This window comes from Muscardinus avellanarius (assembly GCF_963383645.1).
Source record: "Muscardinus avellanarius genome assembly, chromosome: 16".
In the NCBI taxonomy this organism is placed as follows: Eukaryota; Metazoa; Chordata; class Mammalia; order Rodentia; family Gliridae; genus Muscardinus; species Muscardinus avellanarius.
In genome coordinates, this window is record NC_137802.1 from 31,641,101 (window position 1) to 31,661,181 (window position 20,081).

General features: G+C 39.0%; 1 protein-coding gene across 2 annotated transcripts in view; it reads left to right on the plus strand.

The window, feature by feature from the left end:
- AP2B1 (adaptor related protein complex 2 subunit beta 1) overlaps positions 1-20,081 on the plus strand; it is a gene marked incomplete at both ends in the record, with an annotated part of 129,502 nt that overhangs the window by 47,824 nt on the left and 61,597 nt on the right. For both annotated transcript variants that reach the window (XM_080713694.1, XM_080713695.1), the window contains 4 exons: positions 1,321-1,486; positions 2,718-2,816; positions 6,359-6,618; positions 11,392-11,584. In XM_080713694.1, coding sequence (XP_080569820.1) covers positions 1,321-1,486; positions 2,718-2,816; positions 6,359-6,618; positions 11,392-11,584 — 718 coding nt within the window. The remainder of the gene's footprint in view (positions 1-1,320; positions 1,487-2,717; positions 2,817-6,358; positions 6,619-11,391; positions 11,585-20,081) is intronic.

The window sequence follows — 20,081 nt, forward strand, 5'->3', positions numbered from 1 at the left end:
CACACACACACACACTGCAGAAATGGTATTTTTGGAAAGAGAATCAAACTTTTACCACTTCCTTAGAAAAAAGGAGGGTCAAGTTTGTAAACTTTTAAAAATGAGGGTGGATGTAATCCCAATACCTCAGAGGCTGAGGCTGGAGGATCATAGGTTTGAAGCCAGCCTCTGCAGCTTACTGAGACCCTGTTTTGAAAAATAAAATATACTTCTGGGGGAATAGATCAGAGGTAGAATGTCCCTGGGTTCAATCCCTAGTACCCAAAATAAAAAGGGGTACAGTTATGAATTTCCATGTGATTGATAGATAAATGTGTCTTGCTTGTATTATTGTGGGGTTGTTGCAGTTTACTTTTGAGAAGGTATTTGGGAGCCTGGTTTAATCATTGGAAGTAGGATGGACAATTAAGTGTACTATTCAGTTTCCCAAATCTAATTTATTATATGGTGTCATTCTGGTGTTTAAAATTATATTAGGCAAAGAAATGAATTAAATATGGTATGGGAGAGCCATAGATGTATAAAAATTAAAATAAGTATTTGAATTACTTTTTTTCTTTGAGAAGCCAAGTAATTAGTGTTTGTGGTTGGAAGGGAAGGAACAAAATAATCCCTTTTATTAAAAAGTGCAATAAGGGGAAAAGTGACTGTTTCTAGTATGAATACTGTTTTCTTTCTTTCTTTCTTTCTTTCTTTCTTTCTTTCTTTCTTTCTTTCTTTCTTTCTTTCTTTTGTGGATCTGGGGATGGAACTCAGGGGCATTCTACCTCCAAGCTATACCCCCTGCCCTATTTTTTATTCTTTATTTTGAAACAGGGTCTCACTGAGTTGCAGAGGGCCTCACTAAGTAGCTGAGGCTGTCCGTGAACTGCAGTGCTCTAGTCTCAGCCTCCCGAATGCTGGGCTTACAAGTGTACGCCATCACGCCCAGCCTAGATGCTATTTTCTAACTCCATTTTTCTAAAAATAAAGTAGGGTTTCTGTTCCTTTCTACCATGAATAGAAAAATGACATAGTAGGAAAATTATCTGATCTAGTGATAAGGTTTTGTTAGTAACACAGATAGTGGTGTTATCTCACATCACAGGTGGTTTCGTCTTTTCAAAAAGAATATCTCATGAGTTTTTAAAGGTATAGTTAGTAAAACATAATTGAAGGGAAACTTAAGGCATTCATAATCTTCTAACTTTAAGCTCAGACATTTTCTTGAATAAAAGCCTTTATAATTCAGTAGTTTGATTTAGAGTCCCTTTAACCTCCACTATTTAATGCAGTTCTTAGCTTTGTCCTTTGTAACCCTAGTCCATTTTGTTGTATTAGGTATGAAAGTATTATTGCCACTCTCTGTGAAAACTTAGACTCTCTGGATGAGCCAGATGCCCGAGCAGCTATGATTTGGATTGTGGGAGAATATGCTGAAAGAATTGACAATGCAGATGAGTTACTAGAAAGCTTCCTGGAGGGTTTTCATGATGAAAGTACCCAGGTAAGTTCTCATCTGTCCCATTTCCTAGATCTCTTTGGGAAGATGTCAGGGAAAGTAAAAGCTAGGGTGTGTGTGTGAGAGAGTGAGTTGTGTGTGTGTGTGTGTGTGTGTTTCATTTTTCTCCCAAAAGGGATGATCCTTTTCAGCTGTAATGATTCCTAGTATAACTTAGGCCAGTTGTTCTCAAATTTTAGTGAGCATTAGAAACACTGGTAGTCCTTTGTAACACACAGGTTATGGGGCCTTACCCCCAGAGTCTGACTCAGTCTGAGATGGGGCCTACCGATTTGCATTTTACAGAATTCAGTGTGACAGTGCTGTTGCTATTGCTGGTTCAGAGCCACACTTCATAACAGCTGGTTTACAGAGCAATCACCTTTTTATTTTCTGTCACCTAAAGATAATTATACATTGCTCTTAATGACTACAGCTTCTAACAGCAGGGATTTTCACTTGGGGTTCTGGTGAAGTTTGAAAGATTGTCCTGTGGATAATGAAACTCCTTCACATCTTCTCCCATACCAAAATTGGAGCCATAGGCCCAGAGAAGCACACAGAGCATTAAATCCTTTGCCCCTGACATTTGTACTCATACCACATAGAAGTTCATGTAAGTAACCTATTATAATATTTTTAACAGACTCAATACAGAGAATACATAGAAGCCATATCTTTGTGGTTCAGCACTCTGCTTCTTCTTGCTTGCTTGCCATGCTGGGAACCTGAACACAGGATCTTGAGCCCACCAGTCAGGTGTTCTACCACTGAGCTGCATCCCTAGCCCAAATGTAACTGGCTATGATCGCGCATAAAAGTCTCCTATCTTGGCTGTTGTCCCAGTATGACATATGATTCCATAATTTCCCCAATTTTAGCCTTTGGTAGAAATGAATAATAAGAGACCTGGTTCGAAACCAGTTTTATTACTACCAGTATGTTAGAGTATACTTTTAAAAATACGGGTAATAATCTGGCCCAGAAACAAGCCAGTTTTGGTGCCAAAATTGCAATATGAGGATAGGATTCTGGTAAGTTTTTAACTGGATACCTTTGTTATTTCAAAATAATACACTTGGCTGTTATTGTTGATATTGACTGAGTTTTAACTTTTGTCTCTTTAAACAAAATTAAAAAGACCTTGTAATAATTCATAGGTGGGGAAAGCCACATTGGAGGTGATGCCAGGAAATAATCCAAATACTTTTGTATCACTATCTTATATTTTGTTTAGGTGCAGCTCACATTGCTTACTGCCATAGTGAAGCTGTTTCTCAAGAAACCATCAGAAACACAGGAGCTAGTCCAACAGGTCTTAAGTTTGGCAACACAGGTAAGAAAAAAGGTGAAAAAAGTGAGATTGAACTTCATTTGTATTATTATTATTATTATTATTATTATTATTATTATTATTATTATTATTATTATTATTTGGTGGTACTTTGGTTCCTGGAAGCCCTTCTACCTCCAGGCTACACTCACGGACCTATTTTAAACTTTTTTATTTTTGGAAACAGGGTCTCCTAAGCCAGCGCGGCTGGCTTCGAACCTGCGCGATCCTCCTGTGTCTGCCTCCCAAGCGTGGGGATTACAATTGTGCGCCATCACGCCCGGCCATTTGTCTTATTTTAAATTACAGTTAAATTTTCCTACAAGCAATTATGAAACTTTCTAACAAGGTTCATTTAGGGAGATTTTAACTGAAAGACTTGTAGTCTCTGTTTAGATCCTGTTAAAATATTAAAACGATTTTTTTTTCCGGGTCTGGGGATGGAACCCAGGGGCATTTGACCTCCGAGCCACACCCCCCACCCTATTTTTATTCTTTATTTTGAAACCGGGTCTCACTAAGTTGCGGAGGGCCTCACTAAGTAGCTGAGGCTGTCCACGAACCACAATCCTCCGGTCTCAGCTTCCGGAATGCTGGGATTACAAGTGTGCGCCACCACGCCCGGCACAAAATAAATATTTTTAAATATGATCCACTGAATTGTAGCTGGTTGGTATAGCTTTTAAATGAAGTGGTTGGCTCTGGTTTTATGAAAATTCATAGGAACTTAAGTTTCATAGTGGATGTATGTCTATGAGAATGATATCGTGTCTATAGTGCTGTCTGGGTGACTTTGGCTTTCACAGGAAGCCCTGTGCAGGGATGATAGAGGCTCGATAAGGTGCATGTGCCTCCCAGGGTGACTGGAGATGATTATAACATGCTTCTACTGCTTCTCTGGATTTTTTGATATTTTTGACCCTCTTTGAAAATATGTGATTTTTAAAAATTTTATCAAATAAAGAGGTTCAAGCCGGGTGTGGTAGTGCACGCTTGTAATCCCAGCATTCAGGAGGCCGAGACCCGAGGATCACGGTTTGGAGACAGCCTCAGCTACTTATTGAGGCCCTCCATAACTTAGTAAGACCCTGTTTTGAAATGAAGAATAAAAGCTGGGCGTGGTGGTGTATGCTTGTAATCCCAGCATTTGGGAGGCTGAGATAGGAGGATCATGGTTTGAGGACAGCCTCAGCTACTTAGTGAGGCTTTTTGTAACTCAGTGAAACCCTGTTTCAAAATAAAGAATAAAAAGTAGGGCTAGGGTTGTAGCTTGGAGGTCGAATGCACCTGGATTTCATCCCCAGACCTGCAGAAAAAAAAAAAAAAAGAAAGAGGTTCAGATGGATTCTGATTTTAGAAATGCGACAACTGGTCTTAAAGATTGTGTCACCATTTGGGGTCCACAGAATTAAAATAATTACTTTTCTATTAAAGTAATCATCTGTCTATCATGATTTAGTGATATTCTTAATTGAATTTGAGAATAGACTAGCTTCATTAGTCTATCAGAGTTAAGATAATTGTATCTACATTTGGAATCTGATTCAGATATTCAGTTTACCACTTTTCTTTTTTATCTCTTTAAAATGGTATTTTAACAATATTTAAAGTTCCTTTATAGGACTTTGGCTAGTTCTTAGCTGTCATTTTTCCTATTATTAATTTTATACCTTTAAAATTTTATTTGTAAGAGTTCTTTGAAATCTTACCTGTATTGAATTGAATAATCTACATTTCAGTGTCTAGACTTTTGATTAATTTGGGTTATTTGTATCTCAAGATGAATTCAAAGCAGTTTCTTTTTCCTTTTTTTCATGCATGTGTGTGCACAGCTCCGTGTCTTAATTTAAAAATTTTTTAATATTTTTTATTGGTACATTGTAATTATATAGCATAGTGAGGTTTAAAATGATATATTCAGAGCCGAGCATGGTGACACACACTTGAGCATGGTGACACACGCTTATAATCTCAGCATTCGTGAGGCTGAGATAGGAGGATCACAGTTTGTGGATAGCCTCAGCTACTTAGTGAGGCCCTTTGCAACTCAGTGAGACCCTGTTTCAAAATAAAGAATAAAAAAAATAGGGTTTGGGGTGTAGCTCAGAGGTAGAATGCCCCTGGGTTCCATCCCCAGTACTGCTAAATAAATAAATAAATAAATAATAAAGATACATTCATGCATTGCACACCTCACTTGGGTGTATTTCCCTTCATATCCTGCTCAGCTCCCTGCTTTAAATTTTTCTTGTATGTATGTGTGTATTAGAGATGGAACCCAGGGATATTCTACCTCTGGGCTACACTCCCAGCCCCTTTTATTTTTTATTTTGAAACAGGGTCTCGCCAAGTTTCTGTAGGTCTCCCTAAGTGTTGAGGCTGGCCTTGTACTTGCAATCCTCATCTCATCCCTGGCTTAATTTTAAATTCTTAAGCCTTAATTTTAAACTCCTACATGGTTATATATAGAATGACAGAACTATAGCAGTTTACATTCTGGCAAAACAACTTCTAAGCCAGGCACAATGGTGCATACCTGTAATCCCAGTACTTGGGAGGTTGAGAAAGGAAGATCATAGGTTTGAGGCTAGCCTCAGCAACTTAGCAAGACTATATTTCAAAGTAAAAAATAAAAAGGGCTAGGGGTTTAGATCACAGGTAGAGCACCCGTGGATTCAATCCCCAGTATAAAACAAAGTAATTTTTAGGTGCGCATCATGGCACATGTCTGTAATCTTAATACTTGGGAGACTGAAACAGGAGGATTGCAGGTTCAAAGATAGCCTCAGCAAATAGTGAGACTCTCATCAAACTAGTGAGTCCCTGTTTCAAAATAAAAACATAAAATAGGGCAGCAGGTATAGCTTGGAGATAGAAAGCCCCTGGGTTCCATCCCCAAAACTATACACACACACACACACACACACACACACACACACACACACAATCTAAAAGAATTTTGGCTGTACTCCCTCTCTTCTCACCTGTAAATAAAGTGTCTTTGGTAGTGACCTTTGTTTTCACACGTCCTCAATTCAGTCTCCCTTCCATTGCCTATTAAGGCCTTGTGTCTGTGTTTATGGTAGCATAGGAGAGCTATGTTTTGGTTCCTCCCTTCCCTCTCTCCTTCCTTCCATTCTTTCCTTCCTTCCATTGAACCCAGGGCATCCTACCTCAAAGCTATGCCCCAGCTCTTTTTACTTTTTGTTTTGAAATAAGGTTTTGATAGGTTACTGAGAGTCTCCATATATTGCTAAAGCTGTCCGCAAACCTGCCATTCTCCTGTCTCAGCTTCCCAAGTACTGCGATTACAAGCATGTGTCACCACGCCCAGCTAACTCATCTCAATTTATATTTCAGTTCCTTGAAATATTAGAGATTATAGCATTTTGACTATTAAAACAGTATTGAATCTCAATAAAATATCTTTTTAATAGCTAGTCTATACTGATTGTTACAGTATTAACTTCATATCAAATCCAGCAATTTGGGTTTCTGTAGAGAAACAGGTCATCTAAACCTTTTTGCTTTTGCCTTTTCATTAGGATTCTGATAACCCTGACCTTCGAGACCGGGGCTATATTTATTGGCGCCTTCTCTCAACTGATCCTGTGACAGCCAAAGAAGTAGTCTTGTCTGAGAAGCCCCTGATCTCTGAGGAGACAGACCTTATCGAGCCAACTCTGCTGGATGAACTCATCTGCCACATTGGTTCTTTGGCCTCTGTGTACCATAAGCCTCCCAATGCTTTTGTAGAAGGGAGTCATGGGATTCATCGTAAACACTTGCCAATTCATCATGGAAGGTAAGCAGATGAACTAGATTAGAGTGAGAAACGACTGTTCAGACAGAGTTAGCCTTCCTCTTGCTTTATAGCTTGACTAAGAACGTGCTATACACCAGGCATGGTGGTGCACGCTTGTAATCCCAGTACTTGGGAGGCTGAGACAGGAGGGTCACACAGTTTTGCAGCCAGGCTCTGCTACTTAGGCTCTGAGCATCTTTGTGAGACCCTGTTTCCAAATAAAATATAAATTAGTTCTGAGAGTGTAGCCTAGAGGTAGAAAGCCCCTGGATTCCATCCCCAGTACCACAAAAAAAAAAAAAAAAAAAAAAACTTTTTATACACTTTGCAAACTCACTATACTGTCCAGGGAATTTCCTCTGTATTCCAATCTAGGAGTATAATAAACTTTAGAAATTTGTGGTGAAAAGACCTTCTAAATTGATAAAGTCTAAAAGTTGCTTAAAGCTCCAATGAGGCTAGAAATATCCCTTACTTGAAAGCTTGGATTATGCTTAAGTGTAGCTTAGTTGAGGCTTATTGATAAGTCTTACCTTACATGACAAAATATTAATGAAATAATATTTGCAAGACCGTTGTATATAAACAGCCTAAATTGTACGTGTGGACATAGTTTCTTAATTTGTAGCTTCCTTAAAATTTTAGTTAGGAAGGAGAAATATTCTAATAAACTCTTATCATAGGTGTCTCAGGTACTTGTCAGAACTTGATCACTTCATCAAACAAACCTTAAATATAAGTAGAATTTGTTCCCAGAAGGACTAAGGATGTAGTTCAGTGATAGAGTGCTTGCCTAGCATTTCCAAGGCCCTGGATTCTATTCCTAGCACCACAAAAAAAAAAAAAAAAAAAAAAAAAAAGGGAAGGAAAAAAAGAAAAATCTACTCCCAGAATAGAATAATTTGGCTCCCATAACGAATGTTGTGTGCCATTGTTTAGTGTATATTTCTGCTTAAGTGGTTCATGAGTGGCCAGAGCATATAATCTATTGCTTTACAAACTGATGTAGGTATCATTCGATCATTTGGGACTGTTTTTCAACAGAAAAATAAAATGGAAAGGGCAGTGACCTCCAGTATGATTGTTAATCTTCTGTTGCCTTTAGTTGAGTTGAGTCTTTGGTTTTAGGGCAGGTACTGTGATTTTGACCCAAAGGAGATGTGTGAATTCATAAAGATTAAGCCTTATAATAAGTTAGGATATTTCTCCTTGTAGGCAAACATGTTTAATATTCTCTAGATATGACTATTTTAACATCTATTTTTCTTGGTCCATGCCTCAATTTTTTTTTTTTTTTTTTTTTTGGTGGTACTGGGGTTCCTGGAATCCCTTCTACCTCCGGGCTACACTCCCAGACCTACTATATATATATATATTTTTTTTTTAAATTTTTTATTGGTGCACTGTATTCATACATCATCGTGGGATACAAACTTTTGTAGACATACATGAACACATCACCCAGTCAGCCCCCACCCGATCCCCAACCCATTCTCTCCCCATCCCTCCTTCCCATGCTTGGCTTAGTGGTTGACATCTAGTATTATAGCAATTTATCCAAAATTAAAAATGATAATCTCACATAACAGTTTCAATTGTCTGATACCAAGCTTTTGATAACTTAAAGATAACATTTCAGTATTTCTTTTTGCTTTCTTTCTTACCAGAGAATATTTTTTTTTCTTTTTCTTTTTTAGGTTGAAACAGGGTCTCTTACGCCAGCGCGGCTGGCTTTGAACCTGTGCGATCCTCCTGTCTCTGCCTCCCACGCGTGGGGATTACAAGCGTGCGCCACCACGCCCAGCGTTGCTTTTTGTTTTAAAGAGTATACAAATATAGGAGATATAAATATCTTCTACATTTATGTATCCCTTTGACATAAATGGCGATGATGTCCGGGCGTGGTGGCGCTTGTAATCCCTCCGCTTGGGAGGCGTCGCGCAGTTTCGAAGCCAGCCGCGCTGGCGTAAGAGACCCTGTTTCCAAATAAAAATATAAAAATAGGTCTGGGAGTATAGCCTGGAGGTAGAAGGGCTTCCAGGAACCCCAGTACCACCACAAAAATATAAATATAAATAAATAAATAAATAAGCAAATAAATTAAATAAATAAATAAATAAATGGGGATGATGCGTTGCTGCTACAAGTGGCATGTCTATTATTATCTGGCTCTCTTCTGCATTATAAAGTTAATAAGGATACACTTCTGACATGGAATAAAGCAATGCTTTAAAGCCTTATTCTAGCCAGGCGAGGTGGTGCATGCTTATAATCCCAGTAGTTAGGAGGCCGAGGCAGGAGGATTGCAGGTTAACAACCAGGCTCAGGAACTCAAGGCATCTGTAATTTAGTGAGATTCTGTTGCAAAATAAAAAATAAAATAAGGCTGAGGTATAGCTTGGAGGTAGAATGCTCCTAAGTTCCATCCCTAATACCACAAAAAGTAAATAAAACCATATTAGGCTTCTTATAGAGGTTTAAGAATGTTTCATTATATCTTTTAAAGTCACTTGGGAAAGGGAGAAGTACTCGCTACTGTGTGCTCACTGTGCTTAATACTTACCAGCTGCCCTCTGGAGGTGAGGTGATAAATAGTTGTCTAATTTAGAAAACTCTTCACCTTTTATTGCTTTGGTGACATTTATGCAGTTATTTCTCTTGAGTTTAGAGTGGAAAAAACTTTCATATTTTCTTGCATTTTTCATTCAGGAAGAATGTGTCCTAATGATTTATCATGTTTGTCATGAATCTACAGGATTCTTTACTTACTGCCATCTAATTCACTTTATCCTATATTACTCTTTTCCGTCATAGCAAAGAAAAATATGTGCATTGCTATCCTATCATATTTAGAAGCACTAATTAACCCACGTATCTGTCAGATTTCCTAAATGTTGGAATTTCATGTGCAGAGAAGACTGTGAAGATTTCACATATTTCTTGCAGGGGTATAAGAAATGACTTCCTCCTTTGACTTCTTTATATTTGGCCCCTTCTCATTGTGGCTTTCTTGATACTTTCCTGCTAAGTCATCTTTCTTAGATTGGTGTTCTCTTTAATCTTTGCAGTTCCATGTTCATATTCATTCTCTCTCTCTCTCTCTTTCTCTTTTGTGGGTCTGGGGATGAACCTAGGGGCATTCTACCTCCAAGCTACACCCCCTGCCCTATTTTTTATTCTTTATTTTGAAACAGGGTCTCACTGAGTTGCAAAGGGCCTCACTACGTAGATGAGGCTGTCTGTGAACGGTGATCCTCTGGTCTCAGCCTCCCGAATACCAAGATTACAAGTGTGCACCACCACATCATTCTCTTTTCTAATCATTAATCCTGGTTGAATTATAAGGCTCAGTTTGAACCTTGTTTTTCTGTGCTTTTCTCTGTATTTGCTTAGGGAACTTATCTACCAGCCACAGTTACTGCTGATACATTACAGGAAATTACCATTTATGCCCTAATTTTTTATCCTTGTTATAATAGAATGAACCCTGTATTTGGGTGGTATAATTTTATTAATGAGGAAGCTTTGCCTTAGAGAAGTTATCACCTGCCCACAGTTACGCAGCTAGCAGTTAGGGGAGCCTGTACTTGGCCTTAGTCTTTTGAGTCTTGGTCCTATGTTCTTATTACCACACCTTCCTCTGGTGACTTCACTTCAGATATGAACATGAATTTCGTGCCAAGTTTATTGTCTATTCTGGTTGCCAGTCCTTTGTCTTCAGCTGCCTGTTGGATTTCTCTACTTTTTTTCTAATTGAAACTCGACAGAATTAAGAACTGAGGATCTTGGGGCTGTGGGTTTAGCTCAGTGGTAGGGTGCCTGCTTAGCATGTACAAGACCCTGGGCTCAATCCTCAGCACCTCCCTCTGACCTCCCCTGCCCCCCAAAACACATGAGCATCTTATTTTCTGTGATCACTTTCCGGATTTCTCATGTTTATTAGGAGTGTCACTGATCTTTTCCATCATAGTTTTTGTTTATTTATTCTCTTTAGATTTGGTGTATGTGCAGTACTGGGGATTGAACCCAGGGGTGTTCTACTTCTGAGCCACACCCCTAGTCCTATTTTATTTTTTATTTTGAAACAGGGTCTTACTAAGTTTTCATACATTAGCCTCTAACCTATGACCCTCCTGCCTCAGCCTCCCAGCTACTCAGATTACAGACTTTCACCACTATACCCATATATTCTCTGTAGTTTTGCAGTTTGAGTTTTCCTTTTCCTTTGTCTATGTTAAAGTGTTGTCAAAACCTACCAAGGAGCTAGGTGTGGTGGCGCACACTTGTAATTCCAGTTCTTGGGAGGCTGCGACAGGAGAATCTGGGTTCAAGGCCAGCCTCAGCTACTTAGTGAGGCACTCTGCAACTTAGACCTTGTTTCAAAATAAAGAATAAAAAATCAGGCTGGGGGTGTAGCTTGAAGGTAGAATGCCCATGAGTTCAATCTCTAGCATCTCACACACACACACACACACACACACACACACACACGGTTTTTTTATTGTTGTTAGTGGTAGTGGTTTTTATTAGAAAAAAAATATTACATATTTTTTAGTTGAATTTTTAAAAATATAGTTATTTATTTTGGTGCGGGTAATCACAATCAGGGTCACACATGTGCTGGACAGGTTTCTACCACGGAGCCACATCCCCAGCCCTCTAGTTGCATTTTTACAATGTTTTGGAGTTACAGATTTGACATTCACTTACTGCCTTGCTGTTATATCTTAGGTAAAAGTGACTTTTCTCTCTTCTCTCTGTATGTGCCTGTAGCACAGATGCGGGTGACAGCCCTGTTGGCACCACCACTGCAACCAACCTGGAGCAGCCACAGGTCATCCCTTCTCAAGGTGACCTTCTGGGGGATCTTTTAAATCTTGACCTGGGCCCCCCAGTCAACGTGCCACAGGTGTCCTCCATGCAGATGGGAGCAGTGGATCTCTTGGGAGGAGGACTAGATAGCCTGGTAAGCATCTTTCTTCTCCCTTTTGGTTATTTTTAGTTCTTATTATGCTAGGGAACTTTGTCCAGCTTTTTAGAACTAGACCTTTCCTTAATGAGCATACTGTTCTTTGATAAAGGACAGGATTATTTGTGTTAAGGTTAATTACAATACCATTTATCATTTATAAGGAATATATCTTCAAGTATGCAGGATTATTTTGTTGTCTTGCTTCTAAATAGAACTTTTGACATTTAACCAACCTGTTGTTAAGCAGTGTGAATGCTTAATATCCTTTCCAGAGTTTATTATTGGTCCTGCTTCTTAACTCTGGATAACCCCTGAATTCTCCTTTTGACCTGAGTAGTATTTAAGTAGCTTCATAAATAGATCATCCTATTTTGAGGCTTTCAAACCTCTGCCTTTTTAATATTTTATTGGCTTGTTCCTTGTCCAATTCAGAAAGGTCTTGAGGTGGCTGTTTGAGCCATTTGTATGTAAAATGTGTCTCTATAACAGTGGGAGGAGCTGCTTGATTCATTTTCACCCTTCCTTACCTCCTCCTCTACCTTAGGGTACTTCCATTTTTTTTTTTTTTTTTTTTTTTTTGGTGGTACTGGGGTTCCTGGAAGCCCTTCTACCTCCGGGCTACACTCCCAGACCTATTTTTACATTTTTTAAATTGGAAACAGGGTCTCCTAAGCCAGCGCGCGCGGCTAGCTTCGAACCTGCGCGATCCTCCTGTCTCTGCCTCCCAAGCGCGGGGATTACAAGCGTGCGCCACCACGCCCGGCAAGTACTTCCATTTTAATTAGATTCCAGGATTCTAATACTAAAAGGCTCCAAAACCCATTTAATATATGCCACTAATAGAAACCAAAATTATTTTTGTTGCTCTACAAGATTTAAATGAGAAATATTAAATGTGAACTTTAATCTGGAGAAGGCGGCTAGAAAAGAATAACATGTCTCATCACTTGACTCCCTGTAAACTAGGGACTTGACTGTGGTGGAATTAGAGAGGCTCTTTAAGCTAGACACTTGCAAAGGACATGCTTATCAACCTGACTAGAAAGATACTCAATAAATTGATGTATTTACCAACATCTTTGGAAGGAAAATACCACTGATATGAAAATATATGCTCTTTGAGATTATATAAACAAAACAGCTTTAGTCTCTGTTATACGTCCTGATGTTGTCTCTATACTTAATGAGCAAGTGTTCTGTCTGGGGCTTTTGCCAGCCAGTACAGGTGCATTTATTTTTGGCTGGCAAAGTCTGAGAAAATAGAATCATAAAGATGGATCTGTAGGTTGTACATTTTACTAATGGAAAGTCACTACTTCCATAATCTGTACACTGACCATCTAGTAGATATCAGCTTATGTTGTTACAGATGAGCAGTCCTGTTTCCTTTCTTGGGAATATAGCATTTGCTTTTCATATTCCTAACTAATAAATGGGCTTGGCTAATTATATAAGCAAAATAGTTTTCTTATATGATCATTTAACATTGCTTCATAGAAGATGAACAAATTAATATTTTGTGATACTGGAGATAAAACCCAGGGGCTTTCTACCTCTGGGCTACTTGGAAACAGGGTCTCACTAAGTTGCTAAGAGCCTCACTAAGTAGCTGAGGCTGGCTTCAAACCTGCACAATCCTCCTGTCTCAACCTCCCAGGCACTGGGATTATAGCTGTGCCACCATGCCCAGCTTGAACAAATTAAATATTCATGGAGGCTTCCAAGAATTTCATAAAATTAAAATAGCTCTTTCTATTTTTTGACACATCAATCACATGTTGAATTTTGTATCCTCCTCAAGTTTGTGCCTTAACAACCTTGCACATAACTTCCATGGTGGCTTACTGCATGGTAGACTTATTGACCCTAGGAGTGAAAAAGACAGATTGAAGCATGGAGGGAAGAAAGAGGCGATTCTACACACTTACTTCCACTGTGGGAAAGAAAGGGGGGGTATGTTTTCATTTGACTTTATAGTAGCTTTTGCTACTATGAGTTTTATTCCTGTATATTATGTAGCTACCCAATTATCTCTTAGAATTCTAACAAGTATTGCTTAAAAGAGAAGAGAGCTATTAGAACTGGTTAGAATGTAGTAGCCAAAGTTGTATATGGCTTTTTTCTGTTTTTTTTTTTGTTTTTTGTTTTTTGGGGTTTTTTTTTGCAAACCAGAAGTTTATCAGAGAGAGATAGGTAGACAAATCATGGGACATGCTTACAATGAAATACTTCGTGGGAAAAAAGGGATACATGTGTCATATACAACAACATCAGTGAGAATCAAAAACATGCTGTGTAAAAGGAGCATACAGAGAGAAAAAAGAATACTATGATTTCATTTATGTGAAGTTTTATACAAAGGTTTTTTCCTTTTTTTTGACGGTGGGGAAGTAAGTTGATTTTTCAGTTTGAATTTTTCAGTACTATACAATCTTTGCTAGGTAAGCTCAGTAGTGTTTCTGTATTTGGCTTGTTCTGATTTGAGGATTTATTTATTTATTTAGGTGGTACTCGGGATTTAAAATGATGTCTTTGGGTTTTGTTTTATTTTGGTAATAGGACTGAATCCAGGGGCATCTACCTCTGAGCTATACTTCTAGCCCTGTTTTATATTTTATTTTGAAACATGTCCTCACTAGATTGCAGGGGGCCTCACTAAGTTTTTGAGGCTGTCTTCAAACCTGCAATCCTCCTGTCACAGCCTTTCAAATACTGGGATTACAAGTGTGCACCACCACACCTAGCACCAGAAGATTTTATATAAAGTGTAAGTTTTTTTTTTTTTTTAGTTTATTCTGAGATATAATTTAGACCAGAAATTAAAAAGAGAGAAATATAAGCCCTTATTTTTGCTTTGATCTGAACGTGGTTAAATATATATTCACTCAGAGGCCCAGGATTCCTTTTACGAGAACACCACAAGGCAGGCCTAAATCTGGCCCTGTGAAAGATGGGTTTATAAGGAGCAATGAACACTGCGACTTTTAAAATGCTTCTGTTTTTCTTGTGCACATTATCTAATTTAAAGAGGAAAATAATCTTTAAAGTTGTCTTAAACTGTACAGACAGTGCCTTTGTGTGGGAGCTTGGGGGTATTGAGGATTTAACCAAGGGGCATTTTACCTTTGAACTATACCTTAAGCCCTTTCTTTTCTTTTATCTTGAAACAGGGTCTTGCTAAATTGCTGGGGGTCTCACTTAGTTGCTGAGGCTATCCTCAAATCTCAGTCTCCCGGGTGCTCAGATTGCAGGCATATCCATGCCTGGATGTACCATTTTTTAAAAATGTCATCCTTGCCTTACAGCAGCACTTCTCAAACAAACTAATGTGTATGTGAAACTCCTGGACCTCTGTAAGAGAGATACTGATTTAGTTGGGCTAGGGAGACCTATGAGTCTGCATTTCTCACGAGCACCCAGGTTCTGCCAAAGCTGCTAGTCTAAGAACCACCTTTGGCATCATAAGGGCATAGAATACCTGTAATCACTATCGCCCACTTCAGTTTGGTATTTGAGCCATAGCTGCTGGTAAACTCTTGATTTCAGTAGTAAACACATTCCTGGAAAGAGGACTCTTCCCCTACCTAACTTACTGAAGCTCTTTTACTCTCTAGGGAAGTAGTATATGTAGTAGGCTTCCACTCCGATCCCTGTTATTATTTTGTTTGTTTGTGGATCTAGGGATGGAACCCAGGGGCATTTGGCCTCCGAGCTACACCTCCTGTCCCCCCCCTTTTTTTGTATTCTTTATTTTGAAACAGGGTCTCACTAAGTTGCAGAGGGCTGCACTAAGTAGCTGAGGCTGTCTGTGAACCGCAATCTTCCAGTCTCAGCCCTCCCGAATGCTGGGATTACAGGTTTGTGCCACCACGCCTGGCTCAAAATAGCCCTTTGTGGGGGTTTTGGTGTCCTCCCCACCCCAGGACTGGGAATTGAACCCAAGTCCTCAGATCCCCGTTTAAGATGTGGCCACATGATTAAAATTGTGTGGTTGTTGACAGGCAGCACTTAGGCTCACACAGTGATGACTTCAGAGAGACTCTTTTATCATTGAATTTTCCATCATTGTGACACAACCAGCTCATAGGAGGAAGACTCATTTTTGACTCAAAATTTCGGGGTTTTCCAGTCCATGATTGATTGGCTCTGTAGCCTTAGGCCTGTTGCAGGGCAGAATATCATGGTGGAGGGAACGTGTAGTGGAGGAGGCTGCTTTTCTTGGGGCAGCTGGGAAGCAAAGAGAAGAAGCAGGAAGGGGCCAGGGTCCCAGTACTCCTTGCTAGGGCACGTTCCCAACGATCTGACCTCCTTCCACTCTGCCCACCTCCTGAAGGTGCCTCTACCTCCTATAACACCTGAGTCTAGTGACTGAGCCTTTAGAGGTGAGCCTGTCAGGGACATTTAAGATCCAAACCATAGCAGCCAGCAGCCAGATCTCTAGACAGTTGTTGTTTTTAGCCTCAGTTTCTAACAGAACCTTACCCATAGAGGTCAGTAGTGTCCTATTCATGATGTTATTGCCTAGTAGCTCTTAACTTATTTATGGTTTTCAACTTTAGCTGTATAATTAGTCCTTGTTAGTGCCATTAAAAAATACTCTCAATACTTGGGCACAAGAGCAATTAAAACTTCCTTGAGGTGGTGCCTAGACATTAAATTATAAACCAGAACTGAGAACACTGAGCCAAATGAAATTCCAGATGGGATTCCAAATGTAGCTGATCTCAAAGTCAGGACAATGACTTTCACCAAAAGAAATTGTTTTCTGGCACACGCTGTAAAAGCATATATCTCTAACTCTACCATTAGTCCTTCCCCCAGGGTATTTTCTGTGGTGATTTTCTCTTAAGTGGTCTGACCACTCCAGAGTTGGCTGGAAGTTCATTGTGACCCACTTAGACCCAGTTACTCAGTTCCAGGGTCCTTTCTACCTTTGCTCATTTTCAAAATTGAGGATATTTGTTATTTTTTCAATTACCTATTTTCCTAAAACTTGATATTCACTAGAAGATATTTTTATTCTTCCCTTTTTATATCCTAGTGATCCTCCCATTAGAAAGATCTAATGCCATTAAAAAAATACTCTTTACCTTCCCTTATCATTACACTTGGGAAATTTTGAGATTTAGTGAATTGTAATCTTTTTCTAGAACGGTCACCTTCAGGAAATAATAATTGCTACAACATACCTGATTCTCCAGCCTTCTTCCATCAATAATATTGATTCATCATGTCTATGATTCTTAAACCAAAGGAGAATAGGATAGAGATATTGCTGTGAATAAGGAAAACACACACATACCATGCCTCCCAAAGGGATGTTTGCAGGTTCGAGGCTAAGAAGCTTAGTTGAGATCCTCAGCAACTCAGCCCCTTTTTCAAAAATAAACAATAAAAATTCCCTTGAGTTCAATCCCCAGTACCCCCTTCCCAATAAAAAATAAAAATAAACAATCATGAAGAACCAGGTGTGGTGGGTACATGCCTGTAATTCCAGTACTTGGGAAGCTGAGACAGGAGGATCAGTGGTTCAAGGATAGCCTCAGTAATGTAGTTTGAAAATAAAACCAGGTTGGGGAGCTGGTTTTCTACTCAGAGGTAGAAAACTTCTGAGTTTACTTTGTCTTTAAGTAAATAAATAATGCTGGGCGTGATGGCGCACACTTGTAATCCCTGCACTTGGGAGTTGAGACAGGAGGATCGCATAGGTTCGAAACCAGCCTCAGCTACCTAGTGAGGCTCTCAGCAACTTAGTGAGACCCTGTTTCCAAATAAAATAGAAAATAGGTCTAGGAGTATAGCCCAGAGGTAGAAAGCACCTTGGTTCCACTCCCAGTACCCCCCCCCACACACACACACAAAGTAAATAAATAAATGGAGCTGGGGATATAGCTCAGTGACACAGTGGTTTTGCATTTAATCCCCACTACAAATGAACAACACCTGGGTACCTGGATAATATATTTTCTCTCCAGAAAGGGCTTTGACCTAGAGGGGTTCACTTCTCCCTCATTGGTTCTTTTCATATCTAACTATTGATGCAGATACCATGCTCTATGCCAATTGGTAAACAGTTTTTTTCAGCCTTCTGCCCATTTGCTGATTATTTTCTTCAATAAAATTGTTTCAAAATTGTCTCCCAAGAAATATTGCCTTACTTACATGGTTCCTAGAACATTCATGCATTCAATAAATAGATTTGGGCTCTATTCTTTTTACTAATGTAGTTACAAACAGAGACTCCTTACAAGCTTATCGCCTAGTAGAGGTTAGATGATGAGGACATGTGTAGCGAGGTAATAAATGCTGTGAAGGACGATGAGGCACGATGCAGTTTTTCCTGTGGATTTTTATTATATTCAGCATTAAATTCTGTGGCCATTGTGAGGACTTTTTAATCCCTTTTCAGAAAGTAATCTTAAGTTCTTTTTTTCTTTTGATTGAATCCTTCTTTCCCCTCAAGTTTGGAAATATTCTGATGATTTTCGTGATTTCAACTTACTTGTGCTATTTAGTGCAAGGCCATCAGTTTGCCTAATAGCTTTTTTATGGTACAGAGTCTTTTCACCACATTTACTAGTTAGGTTTTAGGATGCTTTTCTGCATAGCTTTTGGAAGAAACCAATTACAATTTCTGCCAAATAGCTGAAAATCATGCTTTCACCTAGGAGCTGCTGTGTGCCTTCTAAAATCTAAACCCTCATAGGAAAAACACAGATTGATGTTTTTGACACCAATAGGATTTTGAAACCAGTTTTGTTTTTTGTGGTATGAATGATTTCATCCTATTTATACATCATTCTATTGACTTCTGAACATAGAACAATTGGTAAGCCACATTTCTTGGTGCATTCATTGAATTCCCTTCGGTGAGTTGTGGAAAGCATCACATGAGAAGAGTGAGAGCTCAAGACAGGATCGTGGAAACCTATGAGTCTATGACCTGTGCCTGAGAGAGTGTCCTCACGGACCCAGCGGCTCCATTCAGGAGCGGGGGAATGTACTTTATACCTCAGCGTGTGAACCCAGATCAGTCACTTGGATAATTTGGGGCAATTTGTGAATAGAGACAGCTCTTTCTTCTTTCTAAGTTTTATAGAGTTTATTTGCTTTTTTTCTTCTTTTATTACACTGGCTAAGACCTCTATTCTGATATTGAATTGGAATAGTGATAGAGAATGTCTTGAATAAATGGCACTCTTTTTTTTTTTTTTTTTTTTTTTGTGGTACCGGGGTTCCTGGAAACCCTTCTACCTCCAAGCTACACTCCCAGACATATTTTTATTTGGAAACAGGGTCTCTGAAGCCAGTGCAGCTGGCTTCGAACCTGTGCCATTCTCCTGTCTCCGCCTCCCAAACACAGGGATTAAGGCGTGCGCCACTACGTCCAGCAAATGGCACTCTTAATAATGTAAATGTAACTTTTCCCGAAGTGACTATTAATTTGAGAATATTGCCTGCATATTTTGGAAACTATGTCTATATTCAAATTGAGGTTAATTCTATATTATGAGGTTATGTCTATATTCAAATTGAAGTTAATTGCAAACAAACTTAAAATCCTGGTCTTTTCACTGTGCTAACTGAAATAAAATGAGTATGGTCTTAGTACTTATTTTCTTTTTATTTTTTATGCTTTTATTGGTGCATTATAGTCTCATAATGTTGACAGTGACATACCCTATTTCCCTGATTCCTTGATGCCCTATTTCCCCCTTCCCAATACAGAATACTGAGATTGCCCTACAGCAACTTTTTAAAATCTGCCCAGTGGCCATCTCAGTTGATATTTCTTTATAAAAGATATTTTTCCCCAAGTCAGGCATACTTGTTCTCCTGTAGAATTTCAGTCTTGATTTCTGTTTCTGCTATTATAGCATTGCTATTGGACTTGGTATTTCCTCTTGGTATCTGGAGCTGACTGGAGTTTATATGTAGGCTCAACTCTCAAACTTTTGGCTCTACCTGGCTCTGCCCTAGAGCTTATAAACAATGCTGAAATTCCTTTAGTCAATAAGTTAAAAGAAATCACCATGAATCACTGCCTTCTATTCAAGTACAGAATCAGCAGTGCAAGGATGCATTGTTGTGTGATGCAACAGAAAGAATCTCACCAGTACTTCAGATGTGACAAAATGGCCACTCTTTGGCAGTAGCTAAGTGTTATCTTTATTCTTAGTGTTTATATGATGACTGCAGCTACTGTGGAAACTACCACTCGTATAAAATTTAAACTTGGGTATCAGCTAAAAACCTGTAAGAAAATTCTGCTCAAGTTTTAGCACTTGAAATATTCTTTTCCTGAAATTACATCTCTTCCTCCTTCTTCCTATATCTTGATTCTGTTGACCTATATTTGATATTATTTTCTCCATGAAGAAAATGGCTGCCTCCGTAAGGCAGTTTTGGGAAAAATGGGATGTGGACAACTCCAAGAGATACTTGAAACAGCATCTAGACGCAGAACATTGGGACTAAAACCTTGCCCTGC